Source organism: Narcine bancroftii, chromosome 3 (assembly GCF_036971445.1).
Source record: "Narcine bancroftii isolate sNarBan1 chromosome 3, sNarBan1.hap1, whole genome shotgun sequence".
Taxonomy (NCBI): Eukaryota; Metazoa; Chordata; class Chondrichthyes; order Torpediniformes; family Narcinidae; genus Narcine; species Narcine bancroftii.
In genome coordinates this window covers 132,998,445-133,024,312 of record NC_091471.1, presented here as the reverse complement: position 1 = coordinate 133,024,312, position 25,868 = coordinate 132,998,445, and the positions used below count along the sequence as shown (strand labels likewise).

Here is a 25,868-nt window from a genome sequence, read left to right as displayed (position 1 = left end):
TGAGCATGTTCCAGTGCTCATGAGATTATAGAGGATCACTAACATAACTCTTATTTATTCAGCTTGGTTCAAAAACACTAAAGTCTTGCCTAACCCACTTCAGCTTTAAATTTTTCAGTTGATCAAGAATCAACAGGTTTTTAAAGAATATAATTACTAATTTCCACTGTCCCTGTGCAGTATCCTTTGCAATATTCCTTGGGGTGTCAGAGGACTAATTTTATAGCTAGTCCTGTTTTTCTTTGGGCCTCTTCGATCTTCTCTCTGCCTTCCCTTTCAAATTCTGTGATCATAATCTTCTTAAAGGGAATATGAACACTGACATCATAATTCAAAGAATGGTTGTGCTCTGCTGTTTTCCAGACAAGAGTTTTTCCTGAGATTCGTTGACTTCACAAATGAAATTTGGAATTTAGTTAGTTTATTTATTTCAATAAAATTACCCTAAAGGCCATCCCTTTTATTCCTTGTTATTATTTCACTAATGTCCTTCCAGAAAGGTCTCGTCTTCACACATGACCATGTAGCATATACAAATGTTCCTATTTCTATTCCACATCTAAAACACATCTGATATTTCTGATTTTGATTGATACAACTTCTGTGGTGTGAGGTATAATTGGTGTAGAAAATTATTTTGTACAAATCAGTATTTTGCACTTATAATTGGCATCATACTATCCAAACACCAATCAGACCAGCATCTTTCCATTATTGCAACTCCAAAATCTGACTCCTATCTCTCTCTGTAAACTTGATTTTTGCACTTTCATTTTGGAGAGCAAAGTACATTTTGGTGTGTTCCCCAGCAAAATTGTTTGTTCCATCTCACTAATTTCAGGTGGGGCCAAGCTTGGTCTCCATTTTTCTCTTAAGAACAATCTTAGCTAGAGAAAGCAAAAGAGTGCCCAATTAGCTGCTCCATACTTATTTCTTAATTGTTCAAATGATATGAGATCCTTCCATATAGCAATCATCCACATACCTTATTCCTTTGTCATACCATAAATTCAATATTGTGTCACCCAGATTCATAGATCCATTTTTATATAATGGTGTCTTTTTACCCAAATTCATTCATTTCTTTCTATATTCTGATCATTTGTATTAATATAGGATTATCTGTTTTTTTTTTGTTACTGACTTAACATTCCATTTATAAATGAAGTCCTTCATTGTCTCCTCTTTTATTGAATTCAGTCCTATTTGAATCCACGAGGGGAGATTGTTTTCTTTGAAGAAAGATGATGGAAATCTTGCTTGTGTTGATGGATGATGTCTGCTTAAAACCTGGGAGTCTAAGTCCTCCCAATTTATACTCCCATGTTAACTTTTCCAGTGCAATTCTTGGTACTTTATTATTCCATAGGAATTGTATTATACAATTTTGTAATAATTTAAAGAAATGTTTAGTTAGTGCAATAAGTAACAATTGAAAGATTAATATAAATGGCAGATCTTTCCATTTCTGTAAATGTTTTTCTATTCTAATAAAGGGATATAATTGAGCTTGTATAAATTCTCTAAATTATTATCTGTCATTATTCCTAAGTATTTAATTCCATCCTTCTTCCATTTAATGCAATGGCATTGCCTCACTTTTGTCCATATTTATTTTGTATCCTGATATTATTCCATATTTTTTCTAATATTGTTGATAATCTTATCAGTGATTCAGCTGAGTCAGACATGTATACGAGCACATCATCAGCAAAAAACTAATTTTATGTTCTTCCCGCCAACTTTGAAGCCCTTAACATCTGGATCTCTTATAATTTCCACCAGAGGGTCAATAATTAATATGAATAATGCTGGAGATAGAGGGTAACCTGTCTACTCAATCTACTCAAGGGAAAAATAGATGATATTTAGTTATTAGTTATAATTTTAGCTTGTGGCTTATGATAGAGTTTTTAATCCAATTTATAAATTTTCTACCTATACCAAATTTTTCCAACATTTTGTATAAGAAAGACCATTCTAGTCTGTCAAATGCCTTTTCTGCAACTAAGGAAATAGTAATGTTTGGATTCAACCTTGATTTTTGCCATATGTATTATATTGAATAATCTAACTAGACTATTTGAAGAATATCTTCCTTTAACAAATCCCACATGATCTGGATGTATTCATTTTTGTAAATACTCACCCAATCTGCTGGCTAGTGCCTTTGCTAGAATTTTATAATCTGCATTCAAGAGCAAAATTGTATGTTAAATTTTTTTTTGGTCTTTACTTTTCTTTGGTAGCACTGTAATTATAGCAGTTGAAAAAGTTTCTGGGAAGATTTGTTGAGGCATCAACAAATCTTCAAATTGCCTATTGAATGGGAGGAAACCCATCTTCCCCCAGGGACTTGTTAGCTTGTAAAGTACCCAGAGCTTTCTCTATTTCTTCCCATGAAAAAGATGCATCTAAGTTGTCTCGTCTAATTTAGGAACTTCAACATTTGTTAAAAATTCTTCCATCTTGTTTTCATCTCCTACTAATTCTGATTTGTATAGTATTGTGAAAATGTATTATTTTTGATTACATGCTATAGTTTCTGTTTCTATTGCATTTATAATTCTGGATGACTCCTCTTCTTTTACCTTTTGCCAAGATAACACTTTGTGTCCATTCTCCTAATTCATAATATTTTTGTTCAGTTTTTATTATTTTTTTTCATTCTATGTTTATAGTGTATTATATTGTAAATTTTTGTTCTGTAATATTTTATATTTTTCTTGTGTTCCTGATAGATATCTTTTTCCAATTTTGTTATATTCTTCTGAGTCTCTTGCATATTCTCTCAAGATTTTTAGTGTAAGAAGTAATTTGTCCCCTCCTTCAAGCTTTAAGCATTTCCCATAATTAGAAAACTGTTGTCAGTGGAAGGAAGATTGTTTTCACAAAATATTTCTACGTCTCTTAGTAAATTCACAAAAATCCTACCTCTTTAATAATGTATCATTTAAGGTGCCATCTATACATACTTTCTTGCTTTTCCATTGTTGTAAAAGTTAACATTAACAGCGAACGAACTGATAAAAGTCTTGCTAAATGCTCTGTTTTTACCACTTTACTTTGTGGCTGGGCAGACATTAAAAATAAGTCACTCCTTGTATATGATTCATGTACCCTTGAATAGAAAGAATAGTTTCTTTCTAATGGATTGAGCTGCCTCCATATGTCAATTAAATTTAAACCCTTCATGAATGACAATGTCATTTTTGCAGCTTTCACCCTTGTTACTGTTCTTGTTGATTTGTCTAATATTGGATCCAAACAAAAATTGAAATCTCCAATCAATATATTTTGTCTTCCCCCTGCAGTTTTTAAAAAGATATCTATCAAAGAGTTCATCATCATCATTTGGAACATAAATATTCATAAATGTCCATGATTCTGCATAAATTTTGCAGTGTGCCATTACAAATCTTCCAGTTTGATCAGTTAATGTCTCTTCTGTTATTATTAGTATATTTTTATTAATTAAAGTTACTACACCTCTTGCTTTTGATCCAAATGAAGATGATATTACTTGCTAAACCCATCCTCTTTTTAATTTTGCATGCTCTAATTTGGAAAGATGTGTTTCTTGTGAAAAGAATGTATCTGCCTTTAATTTTTTAGGTGTGCCAAGACCAGTTTTCTCTTCATCGACCTGTTAATTCCATTAACATTAAAATTAATAAATTTTAATATTCTATCCATATTCATCTTTAACACAATTTTTAAAAAAAATCTCTGACCCTTTAAATAAAAGTGGTCCTTCCCATTTTAAGAAAAACACAATGTTCCTACCCAGATGGTAACTTATATGTAGAGCCCTGAAAGCCCACGAGAAAAGCCCATGGAATCTTTAGAGGAAAAAGATTCTCTCCCATTAGTGTATTTTTTTTTTTGTTTTTTTTGTTATTACTTTCCAGGTGCCATTCTTACCCTTAGACTGCAGTCTCCACCCTGCTACCACTTTTCCCAGATATTTTTCCTTTCACTAAGCTCTCCATAAATATTTCTATACATTTTACTTTTTAATAATAAATACAAGATGGCTTTGTAAAAATAAAAAAAAACTTTTACTTAGTTCCATTAGAAATATTTTTACAATCTTCTCCCTCGGTAACCTTGATCTTTTTTTCTTTATAAACTTTACAGAAACTCTTTCACCTTGTTCTTTGTCTTGAAAAATTGCTGATTCCCTTCCATTACTTTGAGTCTCAAAATCACAGGATGTATAACCATATAACCATTTATGGAGCAGAAACAGGCCATGAGTCCGCACCGGTTCACTGATTTTGTGTGCCCTCACCCAGGCACCCGTTGTGAAACTACTAGCAGGCGCAGTTTGTTTCCGTTTTTTTTAGTTTGACTTGGTCATGCACTCATTTGAGTATTTCAAGTTTTTAGTATGTAGTTGTCTTCACATCTTCAAATTCTTTGTTTAATCAAGGTTAGGCTAAAATCTTGGGGGGGGGGGGAATCAACCTCGAGTGGGCTATTATTCTGCTTAGTGTAATCATTTCTGCTCTAGAATTATTTCCCATTCTCGGTAGCTTAAAAGTATCACCAGAACTGCCCTTGCTCTCTGATCGCCAGTTCTTCTGGGTCTGAGTGAGCTCTCTCGATGTGTAGTTTTTCTCCAAATTTGTCTTCACCCAACCCTTGTGGGATCCATTTTTGAAAAAAGTTCACTGGGTCTCTTCCTTCGATTTGTTCCTTTGGCCCAATAATTTGGACATTGTTCTGTTTTTAAAAAAAATGTATTTATAATTGGTATCAATACAAACACAACAGAAAAATTCAATGAATACAATATTTATTGTCTGATCATATGTAACAATACAAAAAAAGGACTTAAATTTTCTCCCCAACCATAATCACAAACTTATTTTTTCTTCAATAAAATTGTTTTTAACCTCCATCTATAACTAATCTTTTGCTCTTCCAGCAAAATTTACAAAATTAAAGACGAATTATCTGAAATTCTACCTTTTGTACTTGATGTTGAAATTGTGCAGAAATTTAAAACTTATCTATTCGTGAATATGTTTTATATCGAAAAGGATAAAAGGAATAATCATTTTCATTTGGATACATTTTTCGCCAGATATCCACGAGGTCCATATCTTTCATTAAATCTATTACCATTTTTTAAATTTTTCATCACTTTATCTCCTGACCCATCTAATTTAGGGTCTAAAGCAAAATTAAAATCTCCCCCTAGTATAACTTTCCCCTTAGCATTAGATAAATGCATAAAAAGATCTTGCATAAATTTACCATCATCTACATTTGCTGCATATACATTCATTAGGGTCCATTGTTCTGAATAGATCTGACAATTTACCATAACATATCTTCCAGATACATCTATACTAGTATCCAATATTTTAACTGGCAATTTTTTATTTATCAATATTCATGTACCCCTAGCCTTAGAGTTAAATAATGATGCTACTACATTCCCTACCCAATCTCTTTTTAATTTTTCATGTTCTTTTTCTGTCAAATGTTTTTCTTGTAGAAAAACAATGTCTCTTTTTTTCTTGTATACTAATAATTTTTAGCACTTTATTTGACATTTTTAATCCTGTTAATATTAATTCTAATAAAATTTAATTTATCAGCCATCTAGTCTTCCACATAATCTAACCGTCCATCTTTCCACCTCCACTCCTCTCTCATTTAAAATGCTAACAATATCATTCATAATATTATTATATTCAGATGTGTTAGTAAAGTAAAGGAAAAGAAATACAGAAAAAGATAGAACCCCCCCCCCACCTCAACTAAAGGTGTATATTATTAATGATACATCCTTCCCTCATCTGTAGGAGTTGTGATCAAAAACACACCCCCTCGTATGACTTCTCAGGACCAGGCTCATGCTCCTAACTAACTCCCCCGAAACATTATACTGTTTATTATTGCCTCTGATCTATTCAGTCTCTACCACTTTCCAATTTATTTATTTTTCCCTAGATCTATTGGGTAAGAACTTTCCTCTCTGATACTCTTTTGCTCTCAAAACATATCTTTTCTTTATATCCTCAGCTGAAATCTTTATACATCCTCTTTCATTTCTGACATCCCCCAGTTCTCGTTTCTTGTTTTTTTTTTTTCTCAGGCAATGAATCTGCAAACACTTTTGCTGCACTTGATTCCAAAAAAAATCTCTTTTTTCCTTCAGGAACAAAAATTCAATACTGCCAGATACCTTAAAATGAAAGTATAACCTTTTTTCCATAGCACATTTTTAACAGCATTGAATTCCTTTTTTTCAACAAATCAAAACTTATATCAGGGTAAAAGAAGATCTTATTTCCATTGTAAATTAATGGTGATTGTCTTTCGCTTGTTTCGCTGCCAGTTCCAAGATCTTCTCCCTCACTTTGTAACAAAGTCACCTGACCAGTACCAAACATGGTTTTTGTTCTGGCTATGGATTTTGTCATAACGCTTTTATGGGCTCTTTCAATCTCGATATCTCCTTGAAATTCATTTACCCCCAAAGATTGCAGAATCCAACGTCTTATCCTTCATCAGCTTCTTTAAATCCAACAATTTTTATGTTGTTTCTTCTACTGAAACTTGCTAACATATCAATTTTTTGAGTTAGTTGCTCTTTTGTTGCGGCTACTTCTGCTTGAACTTTGTTCTTTAACATCTTGAATTTCAAATTCATTCCTTTTAATTTTTTTCTTCCACTACTACAAATTTTTTATCCATTTACGACAAAATTTTTTTCCACCGTTTTTGCAAAACCCACCGCCAGTGGGCTGATAACGCCTCAAACCGTGCATCTTGGCGCCTCACAGTTTGGCGGGCAGCAACCTCCTTTGAAGAAGACCGCAGAGCCCACCTCACTGACAAAAGGCAAAGGAGGAAAAACCCAACACCCAACCCCAACCAACCAATTTTCCCTTGCAACCGCTGCAATCGTGTCTGCCTGTCCCGCATCGGACTTGTCAGCCACAAACGAGCCTGCAGCTGACGTGGACTTTTTACCCCCTCCATAAATCTTCGTCCGCGAAGCCAAGCCAAAGAAAGAAGATTTTCAAATATACTCTCATTACATTTTTTTTTAACTTCCATTGTCAATTGCACCAGACATTGCTGAAAAGTATCCATATATTTCTTCATTTCTATTTCTGTTGTAGATATTGTAGATATACGTCTCTTTTATTTTCTCTTGTTTTTTAGTCAAGACTCTTTGTTCTACATGTTTTTTCTTCTTCTTCTTCTTCCTGTTCTTCTACTTGATCATTGGAGTGGAGGGTTCTTGAGCCTTTTTAAAAATTTCCTCCATTTTTTTCTGTGCTCTGCACATCCGCAAGGAGTCGCGCATATGCAGAGTCATTTCTCCTCCCATGGCAGGTGACCATTGTTGGATATACTGCACAGCAATGTCCAAGGTCTCCCCAGCTCCAGGCTTATCCTCATGGGCTCCTACCTTCTGGACAGCTATAGGATCCTTCTTCAAGGTAGGGCTCTCTTTATCTGTTTCATTTTCTTGTTTAAGTTCTTGAAAGAGAGTAACCATTTTACCCTTTTTAGGTGACATTCTGTATTGTTCTGTAGGCCTTCCAACAGCTTTTCTTTCTATTTTCTTTTAATCACCAGCCTTTTAAACTTTTGTAAAAAAAACTTGTATGGCGAGAGAAGGGATTTCAAATCTAACCCCACGCCATCACTTGGCATCCCCCCTACATTGTTCTGTTGACTAAAGTTCTCCATGTGGTCAATTTTGACAAGCAGTCCTTGTTTATTTGACTCCCATTCTTTGGCTTTTTTTTCTCAAAACCTCAAGTTTTTCATGCATTTTTGTCAATTCAAACTCTGCTCAACCCATTCTCTCTATCAGACCTTCAACAATCTATTTTGTTTTGGTTATCTCTCATATCACCGTTTCAACACTTATGAATTGTTTACTGAAATTCTTTTTTTTCCCAGGATGATGCTCAATTCTTGACCCAACTCCCTAGTTTTACCTGGCTCTGCCAGTCCCTTCACCATTTATGTACCGTTTCTTTTTGGACTTTCACCTGAGGTTACTGGTTGAATAGGAGCTTCTTCAATCTTTGTTTTCAGCTGCCTTGGCTTCTTCATGTTAGTTTTATCCATCTTTGATAAAATCTTGAATTTTCAAGTTTTGACTGTCTATTTAGTACACTTCATGGAGATCTCAACCAAAACATGTCTAAGTCCTTCACATGGCCACGCCCCCAATGTCCAAAGTGTTGAATTATATTTTCTTTTGGTTTAATTCTATCTTTTTCTCTTGTTTCTCCTCAAAAGGAACTGTTTCAAGCAGGAGAACTGAAATGTGGTACTGATGAGTCGATGTTCCTCTCCATCATAGGGAGTAAAAGTGTTCATCATCTTCGACGAGGTTTGTACAGCTGCCTTTGCTTTAGTTGCTTGTGTATGGATTATAACTGGTGGGTCATGCAATACATTGAATCTCATGACACAAAATAAAGAATGGGGGGGTGGAATTTAAAACTTGTAATGCTAAATCCTACAATGTGCTTTCCTTATTTTACTTTATTTCTCTCCTTTCTCCCTACTTTCATTATCAACATTCTGTGCATGCTGTACTTGAGCTGGGAGACTGTTCAGCACCTATTAACTTTACAGGCCTGGTACAACTGGAGAAAGTCGTATTTTTTTTTCTTGCACATTAATGGGAGATAAATAGTTAAAACCTTGCATTTGTGATTTTTTTTTTTCTTTGTCATTTTACAGGATGTTTTTTTGTTGACAAGCCAGCATTAATTTTCCATGACTGACATCCCCTGAAGAAGAACTTTTGTGGTGACGGTTCTTGTAAAATGCTGTTGAGAGGGAGTTCAGACTGAGTCTAGTGATGGTCAGGGAAAAGAGGGCTGCTTCCAAGTCAGGATGGTGTGACATTTGGGGAATGTGATTACCTTTCAGGTGGTAGAAGGTTGATGTGTGAGTGGCTGTGTTCATAGTATATGTTGCAGCTGCTGTGTACAGGTGAAGGATGTGAATATTACATTGGTAGTCAAATAATGATTTCTGGTTTGTCTTGAACTTCCTGTGTTTTGTTAGACCTACAATCTTTTGGGACACTAGAGAATATTCCATTTCATTCATTCAGAATGTTATGAGGCATGGGATCATGGAATGTTGGCTGCGTGGATAAAAGATTGGCTTACAAGGTAGAAAGCCGAGAATAGAAGTGGAAGGAAACTATTCTGCCTGGAGGTCAGTACTGAAAGGATCTGTTCTAGGACCCCTGCTCTTTGTGATTTTTTATAAATGACCTGGATGAAGAGGCAGAAGGATAGGTCAGTAGGTTTGCAGATGATACAAAGATTGGAGGAGTTGTGATGGAGCTGAAGGTTGTTGAAGGTTACAAGAAGATATAGACAGGATGCAGAGTAGGGTGGAGAAGTGGCAGATGCATTTCAATTGGGATGTGTGAGGTGATGTAAGCAGAGTTGGGACTTTTCTCTTTAGAGTGTAGAAGGATGAAGGGAGACTTAATAGAGGTCTACAGATTATAACAGGCATAGATAGGGTGGACATCCAATGCCTGTTTCCCAGGGCAGGAATAGCAAACACCAGAGAATATGTGCACAAAGTGAAGGGAGGGACATTTAGGGGAGACATTCGGGAGTCAGTTTTTTTTTTTACGAAGAAAGTTGTGGGTGCTTGAAATGCCTTGCCAGGGATGATAGTGGAGGCTGAAACATTAAGGAGATTTAAGAGACTCTGAGACATGCACATGGATGGAAGAAAAATAGAGGGTCATGGAGTAGGGAGGGTTTAGTACTTTTTTTAAAAGAATATATGGGTTGGCACAACATCAAGGGCTAAAGGGCCTGTACTGTGCTGTAGAGTTCTATTCCTGATATCAAACTTGCAGCTAGTGGCAAAACCTTGTTCACTCAGCAATTGAGTTGTTTGCCTTTGAGTGCTCAGCTTTTAATGGCTTCTGTACCTTTAGAAAGAATTGAGCATGTAATAGCAAGATGGAAGTCTTTTATGATGATGACTACCATCTAGAGGCAGGACCTAGAATAGATATCTTTGACGGACAGGATGTGTCTACCTCTTCCTCCAGCATTCTGCATTCCTGAGCATTTGAATTTTCGAACTATGCTGTGTTGCAACCAGTTGTGGAAATCTGATTAGAATATTCAACAACATACCAAATCTCTTCAAACTTCTTTCGATGTGCTGGTATGGTACCAGGAGAGGCCCAGTGATTATATGAAGACTCAGGAATGTGAAGACACCAAGCCTCTTCACTGGCTTTCTTGGTCTTGCTGACATTGAGAGCAAGATTGTTGTTTTGCATCATCCAACCATATTTTCAATTTCCAATCTTGGATTTTAAATCATCGTTACCTATTATTTGGCAAACAATGGTGATGTTATCAGCAAACTTGTACTTTGTGTTGGAGTTGACCTTTGCTGACAATATTGTGGTGGCATGCAAATCTTCTCTTTCCTTTGTCAGATGCACTCTGAATCTCCCCTCTTTTGTGCAACACCACACACTTGAGTCTTCCACAAAACAAGAAAATACTAAACCAATAACAATGTGAAAGCAACCTTTAAAATAATTTACATGATAATAATTACATTTCTAAGAACTAAATTTATCGTTGATTGAAAACTTTCTCATTCACATCTAGAGCTGAGTTTTGTTTTGAGAGAATAATGTCTCATATTAGTACGTTGGGATGAGCCCATTTGCTTTCTATGTATTTTGTAGGGTAGTATAGCAGTTGGTCTTCGGTCTGCGGTCCGCAGAGCCCACCTCACGAACAAAAAGCAAAGGAGGAAAAACCCAACACCCAACCCCAACCAACCAATTTTCCCTTGCAACCGCTGCAATCGTGTCTGCCTGTCCCGCATCGGACTTGTCAGCCACAAACGAGCCTGCAGCTGACGTGGACTTTTTACCCCCTCCATAAATCTTCGTCCGCGAAGCCAAGCCAAAGAAAGAAATAGCAGTTGGCACAATGCTGTTACACCACCAGCAATCGGGGCCAGGTTTTGAATCCCATGCTGTCTGTAAAGAGTTTGTATGTTCTTCTCATGTCCACGTGTGTTTTTTCCGGGTGCTCCACTTTCCTCCCATCCTTTAAAATGTACCAGGGGTTGTAGGTTAATTGGGTGGCACAGGTTCTGTTACTGTGCTGTTTAAATTTAAGATGTCATTGTGGTATTGGTACCATTTATGCAACAGGTGAAGCCCTACAACTTTAATTTATTTGGTGCATTTAGCTGAGCTGGAAAAAGTGATGCTAAGCCACATAACTGATTGAGATGGATGATCAAAAAAGTTTGTTAAAGTAGAATAGGGTAAACTGATTGTAGAGCTCGTCGAAAGAACCAAAGACTTGTTGATCCAAACCAAGGCTTTTATTAGTAAAAGACAGGAGCTCTTCACAGGTGGCCGACCAGTCCGGAATGATCCGACCTGGCTAGGGACACAACCCTTTAAGGCCCAGACAGTAGGCATGGCTAAATTCTCAGCCAATTGTTGTAAGCACAGTCATTACATACATACTCTAGATACTGTAACTATATACATTGGTGATAGTTCTGTACTATCACATTCATCCCTTCTTGGAGAATTGACCCTGGGGTGGAAGGGCTGAAGGGTGTTGCTGAACATGAAGGAGACCGCCCGTTGATCAGTCAACAGTGTAAAGCGCCTCCCAGCGAGGTAATGTCTCCAACAACGCACCGCTTCAACTATGGCCTGGGCCTCCTTCTCGACCAAGGAGTGTCTACTCTCTGGACCCTGGAGGGTTCTGGAGAAGAAGGCTACAGGCCAACCGGCCTGGTTCAAGGTGGCTGCCAGGGCGAAGACTTGAAATGGGACAGACTCATCGATCGCGTGCAGCAGTGCAGCGGCGATGTCGGATTTGATTCAATCGAAAGCCGCTTTGGCTTCGGTCGAGAGGGAAAGGAGGTGGTCTTGATAAGAGGACACGCCTTGTCGGTGTAGTGTGGAACCCATTGGGCGTAATATGAGAAAAGCCCAGGCAGCGTTTGAGCGCTTTCTGGGTATGGGGGGTGGGGTAAGTCCATTAGGGGACGCATGCAGTCAGGATCTGGCATCACTACCCCGTTCTCCACCACGCAACCTAGAATCGTGAGTTGTGTGGTCCGGAAGAATTGTAGGTCAGGTTCAGCCGACCGGCAGTTTGAAGAAATTTGTCTAGGTTGGCGTCATGGTCCTGAGTGTCGTGGCCGCAGATGGTGACATTGTCCAGATACGGGAAGGTAGCAGTTAGCCCGTTCTGGTCCACCATCTGGTCCATTTCCAGCTGGAAGACCGCGACACCATTCGTGACCCCGAATGGTACCCTGAGAAATTGATGCAGCCGCCCATTCACTTCGAAGGCCGTGAATGGTCGGTCCTCACAGCGGATCAGGAGCTGGTGGTAGGCCGAATATAGGTCAATGGTGGAGAATATGCGGTATTGGGCGATCTGGTTCAAGACAGCCGTGATGCGTGCCAGGGGTTACGCATCCAGGAGCATGAAGCGGTTAATCGTCTGGCTCTAGTCGACCACCATCCGTAGCTTTTCCCTGTTCTTGACAACCACCACCTGGGCTCTCCAGGGACTTGAACTGGGTTCGATGATGCCCTCATCCAGCAATCTACGCACCTCACTCCTAATGAATTGCCTGTTTTTGTAACTATATTGCCAACTTTTGGTGGCCACAGGCTTCCAGCCAGGGGTGAGGTTTGTGAAGCGTGCTGGCGGGGTAATCCGGAGTGTGGAAAGGCCGCAGGAGTGGCCCTGGGGCACGGGGACGGGTTGCTCGGGTGCTTCAGGGGTGGGGCGATGGCAGACCGAGATGGGGGCATGGGGTCTCCCAAAGTGTAGGGACACCATTCGAAACTGACACTGGAAGTCTAATCCCAGCAACGCTGGGGCGCACAATTGGGGAAGGATGAATAATTTGAAGTGGGTGACCGTTACCCCCTGTACTTCCAACATGGTGATGCAATACCCCTTTATCCTGGTCGAGTGCGACCTCGTCGCTAATGAGATCCTCTGGGCAGTGGGGATAATGTCAAATCCGCAACGGAGGGCCAGATCTGGCCGGATAAAACTGTCAGTTGACCCAGAGTTAAATAAGTAATTGGTGTAGTGTCCATGCACTTTAATCAGATCCATTGCTTTAGTGAGGGGATGAGAGCATTGCTGATTTAGTGTGATAGAAGCAGCCACTGATCCTGTTGACAGGGGAGTTCTGCGTGTTGACGTCATGCAATGGGATGACGTCACAGACGCAGTCAGCACTGGAGAAGCAGGTTGCAGGTACTCCCGGAGGTGGTGTTGTGGCGGCGTCGGCGGATGAATGGTAAGTAGTGGGGTTTGTTGCTCGCGGTTGGCGGTGGGTAGGTCATCGGTCGCGGCAGTCGGGCCTCAGTGGTCATCAGCGATGGACACTAGGGCGAGTACCTGGTTGGCCGCTGCGGGTCCCCAGTCGGTCGCGGTGGCCGCACCGGTGGCAGCGTGGGCAGCAGCAGCAGGGGAGCGGGCAGTGGTAGCAGTAGCATCATCTTCGGGGGTGGCTGTGGCTGTTTCGGTGGCAGCGGCAGCGGCGTCGTCGGCCCCGGGGGTGGCTGTGGCAGTGGCAATAGCGGGCTCTACAGTTGGTGCCGAGGCTGGGTCGAGTGTTCTGCACGTGGGCGAGAGGTGGGCCAATATCATGGTTGCGAGGGTGGGCTGCCCCTTCCGGGTTCGGCGTCTCCGTGATGTCAGGCGTTGCCGTGCAGGGGAGCCCTCGCTCTCATTGGACGAGAGCTCTGGGGAAGAAGTGTTTGATGGGATAGTGGCGTTTGGGCTTCACACAAAGCACTGTGTTTGCCGGCGGGCCATTTTAGACCTACAGACTGCAGCAAAGTGGCCCTTTTTAAGGCACTTCTGGCACCTGGCTTTTCTTGCTGGGCACTGGGACCTGCTGTGCTTGTCCCTCCCACAGAAATAACATTTGGGTTCGCAGGGGGCAGTGTAGCAGCAGCCGACAGGCCGTCAGTATCTCGGGGGGTGGTAGGGTAGAAGGGCACTCTACTCACATCAGAACGTGGGGTCCAGTCCTAGAAAACTTGTTTGACTTTAAGGCTGCATCCTCCATTGTGATTGCAATACAGGCCACGTACTCTAGTTTTTCTACCCCTTGCTCGAGCAAGCGCAGCCTCACTTCGTTCGATCGGAGCCCGGCCACATAGGTATCCCGGACGAGATCGTTTGTGATCTCGGCAGCAGTTTTGTCCACACAGTTACAGTCCTTGCCCAACGCCTTTACTACTTGTAAATATGCCCTGCTGGAACTCGCCGGGCTGTTGCTTCCTCAATGCAAGCACGAGCCGGGCATGAACTCTGTTCATTGGTTGATCGTACAGTTCTTTCAGTACCTTTATGGCTGCGGTGTAAGTGGCTCATCCTGGATGTTCTCGTAGACTCTCAAGGACACCATAGACAGCAATGCTGTTAGACACTGGTTATCCTCCTCCACGTCAATGAGCGTTAGGAACTTTTCAAAGTTCATCAGCCAGAACCTAAACGCTTTGAAGGCTGTAGCTGACTGTGGGTCGATGTCAAGTTTTTCTAGCCGAGTCAGATGCTCCATCCCTTTTTTAAAAAAAAATTATTTTTGCTAATAAAATTGTAGAGCTTGTCGAAAGAACCAAAGACTTGTTGATCCAAACCAAGGTTTTATTAGCAAAAGACAGGAGCTCTTCACAGGTGGCCGACCAGTCCGGAATGATCCGACTGGCTAGGGACACAACCCTTTAAGGCCCAGACAGTAGGCGTGGCTAAGCTCTCAGCCAATCGCTGTAAGCACAGTCATTACACTCTAGATACTGTATCTATATACATTGGTGATAGGTCTGTACTATCACACTGATTATGGAGGGGTAAATGTCCACATCAGCTGCAGGCTCGTTTGTGGCTGACAAGTCCGATGCAGGACAGGCAGACACGGTTGCAGCGGTTGCAGGGGAAAATTGGTTGGTTCGGGTTGGGTGTTGGGTTTTTCTCCTTTGGCTTTTGTCAGTGAGGTGGGCTCTGCGGTCCTTCTTCAAAGGAGGTTGCTGCCCGCCGAACTGTGATGGTGCCAAGATGCACGGTTTGAGGCGATATAAGCCCCACTGGCGGTGGTCAATGTGGCAGGCACCAAGAGATTTCTTTAGGCAGACCTTGTACCTCTTTGGTGCACCTCTGTCACGGTGGCCAGTGGAGAGCTCGCCATATAACACGATCTTGGGAAGGCGATGGTCCTCCATTCTGGAGCCGTGACCCACCCAGCGCAGCTGGATCTTCAGCAGCATGGACTCGATGCTGTCGACCTCTGACATCTCGAGTACTTCGACGTTAGGGAATGAAAGCGCTCCAATGAATGTTGAGGATGGAGTGGAGACAACGCTGGTGGAAGCGTTCTAGGAGCCGTAGGTGATGCCGGTAGAGGACCCATGATTTGGAGCCGAACAGGAGTGTGGGTATGACAACGGCTCTGTATACGCTTATCTTTGTGCGGTTTTTCAGTTGGGTTGTTTTCCCAGACTCTTTTGTGTAGCCTTCCAAAGGCGCTATTTGCCTTGGCGAGTCTGTTGTCATATCTCGTTGTCGATCCTTGCATCTGATGAATGGTGCAGCCGAGATAGGTAACTGGTTGACCGATTTGAGTTTTGTGTGCCCGATGGAGATGTGGGGGGGCTGGTAGTCATGGTGGGGAGCTGGCTGATGGAGGACCTCAGTTTTCTTCAGGCTGACTTCCAGGCCAAACATTTTGGCAGTTTCTGCAAAACAGGACGTCAAGCGCTGAAGAGCTGGCTCTGAATGGGCAACTAAAGTGGCATCATCTGCAAAGAGTAGTTCACGGACAAGTTTCTCTTGTGTCTTGGTGTGAGCTTGCAGGCGCCTCAGATTGAAGAGACTGCCATCCGTGCGGTACCAGATGTAAACAGAGTCTTCATTGTTGAGGTCTTTCATGGCTTGGTTCAGCATCATGCTGAAGAAGATTGAAAAAGAGGGTTGGTGTGAGAACGCAGCCTTGCTTCACGCCATTGTTAATGGAGAAGGGTTCAGAGAGCTCATTGCTGTATCTGACCCGACCTTGTTGGTTTTCGTGCAGTTGGATAATCACGTTGAGGAACTTTGGGGGGCATCCGATGCGCTCTAGTATTTGCCAAAGCGTTTCCTGCTCACGGTGTCGAAGGCTTTGGTGAGGTCAACAAAGGTGATGTAGAGTCCTTTGTTTTGTTCTCTGCACTTTTCTTGGAGCTGTCTGAGGGCAAAGACCATGTCAGTGGTTCCTCTGTTTGCGCGAAAGCCGCACTGTGATTCTGGGAGAATATTCTCAGCGACACTAGGTATTATTCTATTTAGGAGAATCCTAGCGAAGATTTTGCCTGCAATGGAGAGCAGCGTAATTCCCCTGTAGTTTGAGCAGTCTGTATCACACTGATACAAATATCTAAAACTACGAGAGGCATAGATGTTCAAAGGACTGTTCCAGAGTGGAAATGTTAAATGGTAGCAGGCATGAGTTGAAGGTGAGAGTGGAAAGTTTAAAGGAGATTTCAGACATTTTTTTTCTTTTACACAAATTGGTAGGTGCCTGGAATATGTAGCCAGGTGAAGTGGTGGAAGCAGATACTGTGGGAACAGTAAGGAGGCATATAAACAGGAAGGGAATGGGAAAAAAAATGGACTGTGTTGACAGATGGGATGAGTTAAAATTTGTCAGGTAACATTGGTTAAAAGGCCTATTCTTATGCTATTCTTATGCTGCACTGTCCTAAGGAAAGTGAATTTACTTGCACATGATGTTTCCAATCTTTGTTGCAATTGCTCTTTTTGGGATTGGGGATCATAGACATCAGAGAATATAAGAAGCATATTCTGTGAATGTTGCAAGACCATCTTAATCACTAGTCTGCCCTGTCCTGATGCAGGATCTCAACCTGAAATATTGATCATCTGTTTGCCTTCACAGATGAATTGGTGAAAGTTTATGTGCTTCACCTGCCAAGTTTAAAAACAGCTTAAAAGTTTTAAGTTTCAAATATGCAGGTGTTTTTGTATTCCTGAAAGAAAGTGCTATTCTTTAATTGTTTGAAATTATAGCTGTTTTAATGTGATTTCTTAGTTTTTGCAGAGTATATGAAAATCTCGGGCTACCAAATAGAAGAAAGCATTGCTTCTGAGACATCTGGAAATCTGAGGAGTGCCTTGCTAGCAGTTGGTAAGCAGTAAGAGCTTGTACTGTTGTACAATAGTGTGTAACCAGGCCATTCAATTCCACTGATTTATACACTACAGTAACCACTTCCAACATATAAAAAAAATCAGATAAGCAGAAAGGTAACAGGCCCTTCTGCTTCATGACCATGTGGTGCCCAAATATACCAATTAACCTACAAACCTTATACTTTTTTGGAGGGTGGGAGGAAACCTGAGCTCTTTGAAGAAACCCACATAAGTCACCGGGAGATAATACAAACTCCTTACTGACAGTGCCGGTTTCGAACCCAATTTGCTGTCGCTATAATAGCATTGCACTAACTGCTGTACTAACTGTGCTGCCCATTTTTAAACCAATGTATATTTCTAATCCTTGTGTTTAACTGTCTTTATTTCACTATCAATGTTTCTACACTAGTTACCTCAACTATGGCCAACTGGATTGATGAGCTATTATCAATAATTGTTCATATTAGTTAATGGAAATCTAATTCTTGTGTACCCATTGTGGGTGCACTTTTAAATTAGTTGGCCTTTGTGGGTAGAGGAGAGGAAATGACAGTAATAATATACACACAAATTGTGCTTTTGTCTTCTATTTCAGTGAAGTGTATAAGAGGTGTTCCTGAGTATTTTGCAGAAATGCTCTACAATGCTATGAAGGTCTGTTGACTGATTAATTCATTTATTTGAGATTGAGCTATTAAAGGTTTTTTAAATATAAACAATATTCAGTTTTGTACCTATTTCCTTGAGATAAATGAAAATGCAAGTTGCTATGGAGGGAGTGTAAATTTTTTTAATATGCTTTGGAACCTGCTGTCAGGAAGTGAAGACTTTTACTATTGTTTGAGGCTATGATCAGACACTTAACTAGGTAAAGCATAGTTAGTCTGGATTACAAAAATGGTCAGCATGGACGTGCTGGGTTGAAGGCCATTATAATGTTAACTCTAATGATACATTCAGTGCCCTAGTTGTAAGGTAAAAACATCATGAGATGGGACCGGAGAAGGAATCACCCAGTACTAAGGAGTAACAGGATGCAGGTGTGACCTTGTATGCTCAAGATAAGTGTGGCAATAACAAGCTGATGAGCAGCAGACTAACAGAGAGTTATTCATTGGACAGTGTAATGGTATGATAATTTACTAAGTGTGTGTCCTGAGGTATAAAAAAACACCACTTGCTGATATCAGGAGAATGCGGCTTCTCCAACTAACACTGTTAGTTGCAAGTGTTACAATCCGGTAATAAAGAACCTTGATTTCGACTCAGTCTGGTGTCTGACTCACTCATTCTCGAACAAAGCAGACCTAACATAGTCTAAAAAGATAAAAGTAACATCAAGAAAGCAGTTTGTAAATACTGATTCTTGATCAGTTGCTCACTTTTGACCTTTACAAAAGAAGGTAATAAGTGAAATTAAGCAGAACAAAGGTGTATTTGAAGTCAATATGTATTTCTATTTATATATTTTTTAAAAACTTGGTCATCAAATATTGGTCTGGAGGAATAAATTGTTGATCCATACCCCAAAAATACTCTTTTGTGCTAATGGTGCCAGCATTCACCTTGATACTTGCTTGTGTTTAATCCTCTCTGATAAAAGGAAAGTGACCGTTGTCATTTATTTTGGAATAAATATCATTAAGTGGGTTTTTTTTTTTGGGGGGGGGGAGGTGGTGGAGAGGAATGGAATTATGAGATTATAGACTTCCTGAAAATTTTCTGAAGGAAGTAAAAGGTTGTCTTCGACATTCATCTTATCTCTGACCATAAACCATTAGGTAAGTAAGTCAGCACAACAGCTTGTGCTTCTGCCTTTCAGCTCCTGGGTTAATCCCGACCCTAGTGTTTTCTGCGTGGAAAAACAAATAAAAATGCAGAAGGAACACAGCAGGTCGTGTAACGTGAATAAAAGCTCTCATGACTGGAGGGAGAACAAACGCTTTTATTACCTTATAACAATGGGTAGGGTCTCACAGTAGTCTTCAGAAGGGTTCTGGGTTTAGGCAGGAAAGCAGGGTTATATGTGAGCAGATGGGGGCAGATCCAGGAAGCAGGGCCAGCCATCAGCACAACACCCTACCAGTGAATCCCAGTTCACTGCACAGCATCCATAGAAGGTAAAGATTATAGGCCAAAAACTTTGATTTTCTACCTTTACTTCCTATGGACACTCTAATATCTGCTGAGTTCTTCCAACATTTTTGTGTTTTTCTTTCTTTTTAAAATATTTTTATTAATTTAATATAGAACATGTACAGAAAATATAATTCAATAAGATGATATGGATAATAATATAGAATTAATAAAACATTCAATGCAACAAAAACACAAACTGTAAATCATATCCGTAATTCACGTTCTTATTTTATAATTTCAGCTCATTGTATTTAAATTGTCTAACCTGTATCTAGAAACTTTCAAGAAGGGACTTTGTAGAGGTGAAAAGAGCCAGAAATTTATTTGTATTTCTTCTTGCCTGAAAATGTCGCAGCCAAAATTTTAAGGCAAAATATTGCAGTCTGGTTAAATGGATGCAACATTAGCCCCTACCTATTAAATTTCTGAAAGATCTTTGACCTTTTGTTGTCTGGTATTCCATCGTTCTTCCAGATGTCAAGAACTTTAAATGTAACAGAAACCCCCTGGCATATGTATTTTAAAAATAATAATCTATTTACAAAAATGTAGTTGTTTTAAATTGTAATTAAACACAAACCTTTAAACAATTAAAACAAATCCTATTCATTCAATAAATATAATTGTTTTTTATTTATCCTTCTCCTTTGTAGTTGTTCTTCTCCATGAAATGAATTGATTATTGTTCCTGCTTCCAGATCTAATCTGGTTCTGTATGAGTAGAGCCAGGAAATTTCTGTTGGAATGTGTCAGAAAGTTTTGGACTTTCTCTTGGAAGTTCTAAATATCCTGATGCTTTTGGAAGTTCAGTGCAGAACTATAGCTATTTTTTTAACAAGTTTTGTGATGATACCTTTACCAGGGAATGTAGCTATTAGTTAAAATGCTTGACATGAGTGTGCACATTTTGGCAAGTATAGTTTCCAATTGGCAGGTATTTTCCAGTAGAGCATAAATCAAAAGGAAGCTTATATTATCAGGCTCAGACTTGCTGGAGTGTTGGCTCTGTAGTTAATTTTACTATCCAAATACTATATTGTGTGCTAATTATTTTACCTTGATCTTTAGAAGTCTTTTTATTGAGAATGTTCCATAAATTTCAAAACATTGCCAGATCTGATTTTGTTGAAAGTAGTTGTATTTGAGAGGTTTCTGTTTTTTTTTAAAACAAGGGAAGTGGGCACAGATGATGACACACTTATCAGGATTTATGATATCAAGGAGCGAAGTTGATCTATTGGATATTCGTAAAGTATTCCAGAGAAACTATGGAAAATCTCTCCAGAGTATGATCAAGGTATGACAATAAAATAGAATGTTACCCTGTAATAAAGAAAATTGATCAGTCACCTAATAATATATTATGAACTTAATGGTGGATGTGAAAGTATGTTTAAAAGTGAGAGGAGGAGATTTAAAGAGCCCTTAAAGATATTTTAAATAAAGAATCATTGACATCTGGAACATGCTGCTAGAGAAGGTGCTGGAATTGAAGACTATTGCTGTGTTTGAGGCTTTGATCAGATGCTTAAATATGTAAAGGGCAAAAATGGTCAGCATGGATGTGGTAGTAGTGAGTTGAAGGGCCTACTTCTTTTCATTATAACATTGACTTTAATGATACATTCAGTACCCCGGTCTGAAAATGGAATTGTCAAGTAATGCTGAATTTTAAAATAAAAATAACACTTCAAAAATATCCAAATCATGATGGAGCTCGAAAGACGGGTGAAATTCAACAATAAATTATTAACAGGAAGAGAAGGATAGGAGAAAGGAGTAATTTATTCTTGTATACAGAATAACTTGGAAATTAAAGCAGTGTTCTGTAAGATGCTTAATTGATTGTAAAATATATTAGGACACCTTGATGTGAAAAGACCCCAAATAACTGCAAAACAATAAAACAATGTTGTGAGAGAGAGAGAGAGAGAGAGGAGAGAGAGAGAGAGAGAGAGAGAGAGAGAGAGAGATGAGAGAGAGAGAGAGAGAGAGAAGAGAGAGAGAGAGAGAGAGAGAGAGAGAGAGAGAGAGAGAGAGAGAGAGAGAGAGAGAGAGAGAGAGAGAGTAGAGAGAGAGAGAGAGAGGAGAGAGAGAGAGAGAGAGAGAGAGAGAGAGAGAGAGAGACTGAGGTAACTGTGCCCCCTGCTGGTCTGTAGAATAGTTTCAGCAAATCGTATTAGTTCTGTGTCGATCAGGCATTGTTGACCTTTATTTGGCTGTAGCCCTCCCAGGACTCTGCTCAAAGTTTATGCACCCCCATCCCTGTGAAGCAGTCAATGTTTTGGTTACTTCAATTCTTCTCTCTTACCAACAATATTTTAAAAAAAATTTGTTATGCAGGCAAAAAGAAAATTAGGCTTTTACTTAATTGCGCCAGGAGGTCTGTATGGTCCCTGTTGAAATGGCTGGTCTAGATCACTATATAGGGGCTATACTCTGACATGTGGTGTCATGCTGGCTGTCCACATTTCTAATGACTAAAGGCTGCATCCTCTGGCAGGAGCTGCCAGTGTATCTTTGGAAGATCTTGTCCAATAATGTTCCTTGAATTAACTGCACATAAAACAATATTGTTTTCCTTGGAATTTAGCATGCTAGATTTCTTTGATTCAATGTGTCAGGACCCAGTGAAGGGCAATGTTATCATGACCTCCTTGACTGGAGGCAGGGTAGCAGTCATCATTTTAAGACTTGGATGTTTGATTTCTATAAATTTTTTTCAACTGATTTGAATGTGAAAAGACCAATCACAAAGCAATGAGAAAAAGTAAGCTCATTAACAGAAACTACTGGTATCTCAGCTGAGGAAAAGTGCAACAAGATTTCCTCAACATTAAATATGCTGTAGATAAACAATGCTGCAATGCGTAAATAGAACAATTTGTGTCCAAATTGTGTAACATGAGAGAGGAGATGGCACAGTTTAGTGGAAAAAAATTAAAAAGCAGCAAAATAAAGGTCTTTTGCAATAAGACCAACATCAATTTTTGATGGACTTTGAAAACTGGATCAGCATAAGCACTGAATAACTTTGGATTGAAAGGAGGATTCACTACCCTTAGTTTCTGTACATTTCCAGCTTGCTCTCAATTCAACCTGAAAAGCAAATACTTGATTCCTTTTGGAAATGTATTGATACCTCTGATCTGAACACTTTCAAACTCTTGTTTCAACATCTTGAAAATGCAAATGGGAAGATTCAATCAAACAAACTCTGGCTCTGGTTGTTAAACAGCAGAAACTGCTCACTGTAACTTCCCTAAGTAACCAATGAATGGTTCCGATAGGGGTATCCAGTTGTAAATGGCAGTAGACAATTCATTAGTTAACAGAAGGCTCCATTAACATTGATGGAAGATGGCAGCACAGAATTGATTACACCTGTTGACAGCCAGAATCTTTGGAAATTCCATTGCTGGTTGATATTCAGACATTTTTTTAAAAACCAAATGCTATTTAATTAGATGCCTGAATATATTGTGCCTTGAAGAGTTTTGGAGGTGCTAATGAAGATTTGTACCCCAGAAGTGGAGATGCTCTTCCTGAGGTATCCTAGTAATGCTGGAATCTACCTGACAATGTGGAAAGTCACCTAATTATGTCCTGTTTGCTGAATGTGACATGTATCTCATTTGGATAAGTGCTGCCTCAGCAGTCTGCTCTCAGACATTTAGTGAACTGATGACAAGACCTTAAATGTCACTAATCAAGTCTGGTTTCTGGTTGAGTTGTGAAAGGACCACTTGGCTCTCAGTGCAGCCTGGTCAAACTTGGATAAAAGCCAAATACTATCAAGATAAAGATGATTGTTCCAACAAGAAAGATGGTATTTGACAGAATGACAAAGGTCCCTACCAAAACTGAAGTTGTTGGTAATTAAGGAGGAAATCTCAACTGGCTGGAGTTGTCCCTTGTAAAAAGAATCTTGATTGTGGTCGTTGAAGGCCAGTCCTATCAGCTGCAAATGGTCATGTGGAAGCCTCACAGGGCAATGTCCTGAGCCTAAACACTTCATTAATAACTCACCCACCATGACATTAGAACTAGCAATGTGTGTTGATGTGAACTGTGTTCAGTACAATTTGCATCTTGAATAATATGTTGGAAAATAATCAGTCTTGGACTAGTTTGTGTTGTTCAACATTCTCAGGGAATGACAACCTCAAAGAAGGTAATTATTGACTAGAACCTAAATAAATCAGCCTCAAGAATATCTGAGTCCATAGACAGATCAGCCATGATGTTATTGAATGATGGAACAGGCTCGATGAGCCTAAAGACTACTCCTTCTCTACTTTTTGTGTTCTTTGCCATGGCCCATATGAGCAAAGCAGCATGGTTGGCATAGCAGTTTGCACAATGCCTTTACAGCATCAGTGATTGGGACTGGGGTTTGAATCCTGCGCTGTTTGTTAGCAGTTTGTACGGTCTCCCTGTGTCTGGAGGCTCCGGTTTCCTCCCACTGTTCAAAACGTACCGGTGTGTAGGTTAATAAGGTATAAGTTGGGCACCACAGACCCATGGGCTGAGCAAGCCTGTTACCCAGCTGTATGTCAAAAAAAATTAGACATGGAGCATGGTAACAGGCCATTTCGGCTAATTAATTCGGCCTTGCCCAATTAACCAACAACCCTGGTACATTTTGAAAAGTGGGAGGAAACCGGAGCCCGTGGGGAAAGCCCACTCAGACACGGGGAGAACATACAAACTTCTTGTAGACAGCACAGGATTTGAACCCTGTTCCCACTCACTAGTGCTGTAAAGGCATTGCACTAATCACTCTGCCAACCATGCTGTCCATGTGACCAGATGAGATATTATCCACATCCTGAAGAGGATGAAATATTTTCTAAATGCAACTATTTGCATGTACAACTATTAACAAATTCTTCTTTTGCAGAGTGACACTTCAGGTGATTACAGAAATGCCCTTCTAAGCATATGTGGTGGTGAAGATGATTGACGCTCCACTTGAAGTAATGAATTCCATACAATAAATGAAGCTTTGTCTTATTAATTGCTGACCAAATACATTTTTAACGTCTTCTAAGCTGCAATTTAATTGTATCTAATCTTAATCGAGTTCCTATTAGATTTTTGCAGCATTATTGTTGCAAATAAATTTACTACCAAATCCAATAACTACACAGCAAATAATTTAAAAGCTTTTTTATTTGTGCTACCAGTATTTCTGTGGGGTTGGGGGTGGGGGGAGGAAAAGGGAGAAGGGAATGAATAATTAAAAGCTTGCTCTAGATACCATAAAGTTACTGAGTTCCAATATGAGGTGGGGAACTGCTACATTTTATTATGCTAGTAATAGAGAGATATTAATTAGGCAGCAATGCTCTCACACAGGACCAGCAACCCAGGTCTGAATCCATTGCTGTTTGTCAGGAATTTGTATGTTCTCCCATGTCTGTATGGGTTTCCTCCTGCTCTTCATAAAACGTATGGGGTTGTACATTAATTGGATGTAATTGGGTAGTGTGGGCCGAGAGGGCCTATTATTGTGTTGTATGCCTACATTAAAAAAAAAGTAAAAATACCAATTTAAATTTGATTCCTTAAATTATAAATTAAGCATAAAGACCCATAAATCTACCAGATTTGCACAAAAATCTGTCTGGTTTATTAATATGCTTTTTATGGAAGGAAATTTGTCAACCTTGTCCATCTGGCCTACAGTGACTCTCAGTGCACAGTAATGTGGTTAATGCTGATCTGTTCTTGCAATGGTATTTAATAAAGAGATGGTGGGAATAGGCAATGATTCTTGGCTTGCCATTAATGCTCAAATCTAACTTTTTAAAAAAAAGTGCAAAGGAAAATGTCTTTAATTATCAACCTGGAGAGATAAGAATTGCACATATCAAATTAAGACTAATATTCAGAATTGAGCCAGCATTTTTCTATCCATTGTCATTGATTCCTGTTGTATTTGTTTGGCCATTGGATATATTTCTGGGGTTGGTATAATATGTTTGGCATATGGTGTCAGTCTTCATAATAGGGCAACATACAAGTAAACCTTTGTTAGTTTTTTTTAACATTTCAAAGCTTTTAGCTTATTTCATGTGCTATTACATTGTTTCAATGACTATATAATAGATTAATGTAATTCTCTTTATCCCTTTGTTATAACATGTTGTGTAAAGTTTACACAGCAGAATCAATCTGCTGCATTATAGAATAGCATGTATTGTCTACTAGTTGATTTTGATATGCAACATATTCATTAACAAATAAAGCAATGGAAAATATGGAAATGTCTACTTTTATGGATCTAATTCCTCTGTCAAATAGATGGGCTCATGAAACAATCCAGTTGAATACTGAAAGGCGATCTGGTCTCCTCCTGACTTGTTGCAAATTATTATAATTTTGATATCTCTGTAAAAGAGTGACCAAGGTTCTGGACTTGTAGGGGATGATTTGTATAAATGAGCCTCTGTAGCACTTCAGGGGTGGCCA

General features: G+C 39.5%; 1 protein-coding gene across 1 annotated transcript in view; it reads left to right on the top strand.

The window, feature by feature from the left end:
• Positions 1 to 25,657, top strand: part of LOC138757576 (annexin A5-like) — a 65,085-nt gene extending 39,428 nt beyond the window's left edge. The window contains 6 exon segments of the mRNA XM_069925157.1: positions 8,284 to 8,377; positions 17,149 to 17,244; positions 17,848 to 17,910; positions 20,569 to 20,600; positions 20,602 to 20,688; positions 24,295 to 25,657. Coding sequence (XP_069781258.1) covers positions 8,284 to 8,377; positions 17,149 to 17,244; positions 17,848 to 17,910; positions 20,569 to 20,600; positions 20,602 to 20,688; positions 24,295 to 24,357 — 435 coding nt within the window. The 3' untranslated portion in view covers positions 24,358 to 25,657.
• The last annotated feature ends 211 nt before the right edge of the window (positions 25,658 to 25,868 follow it).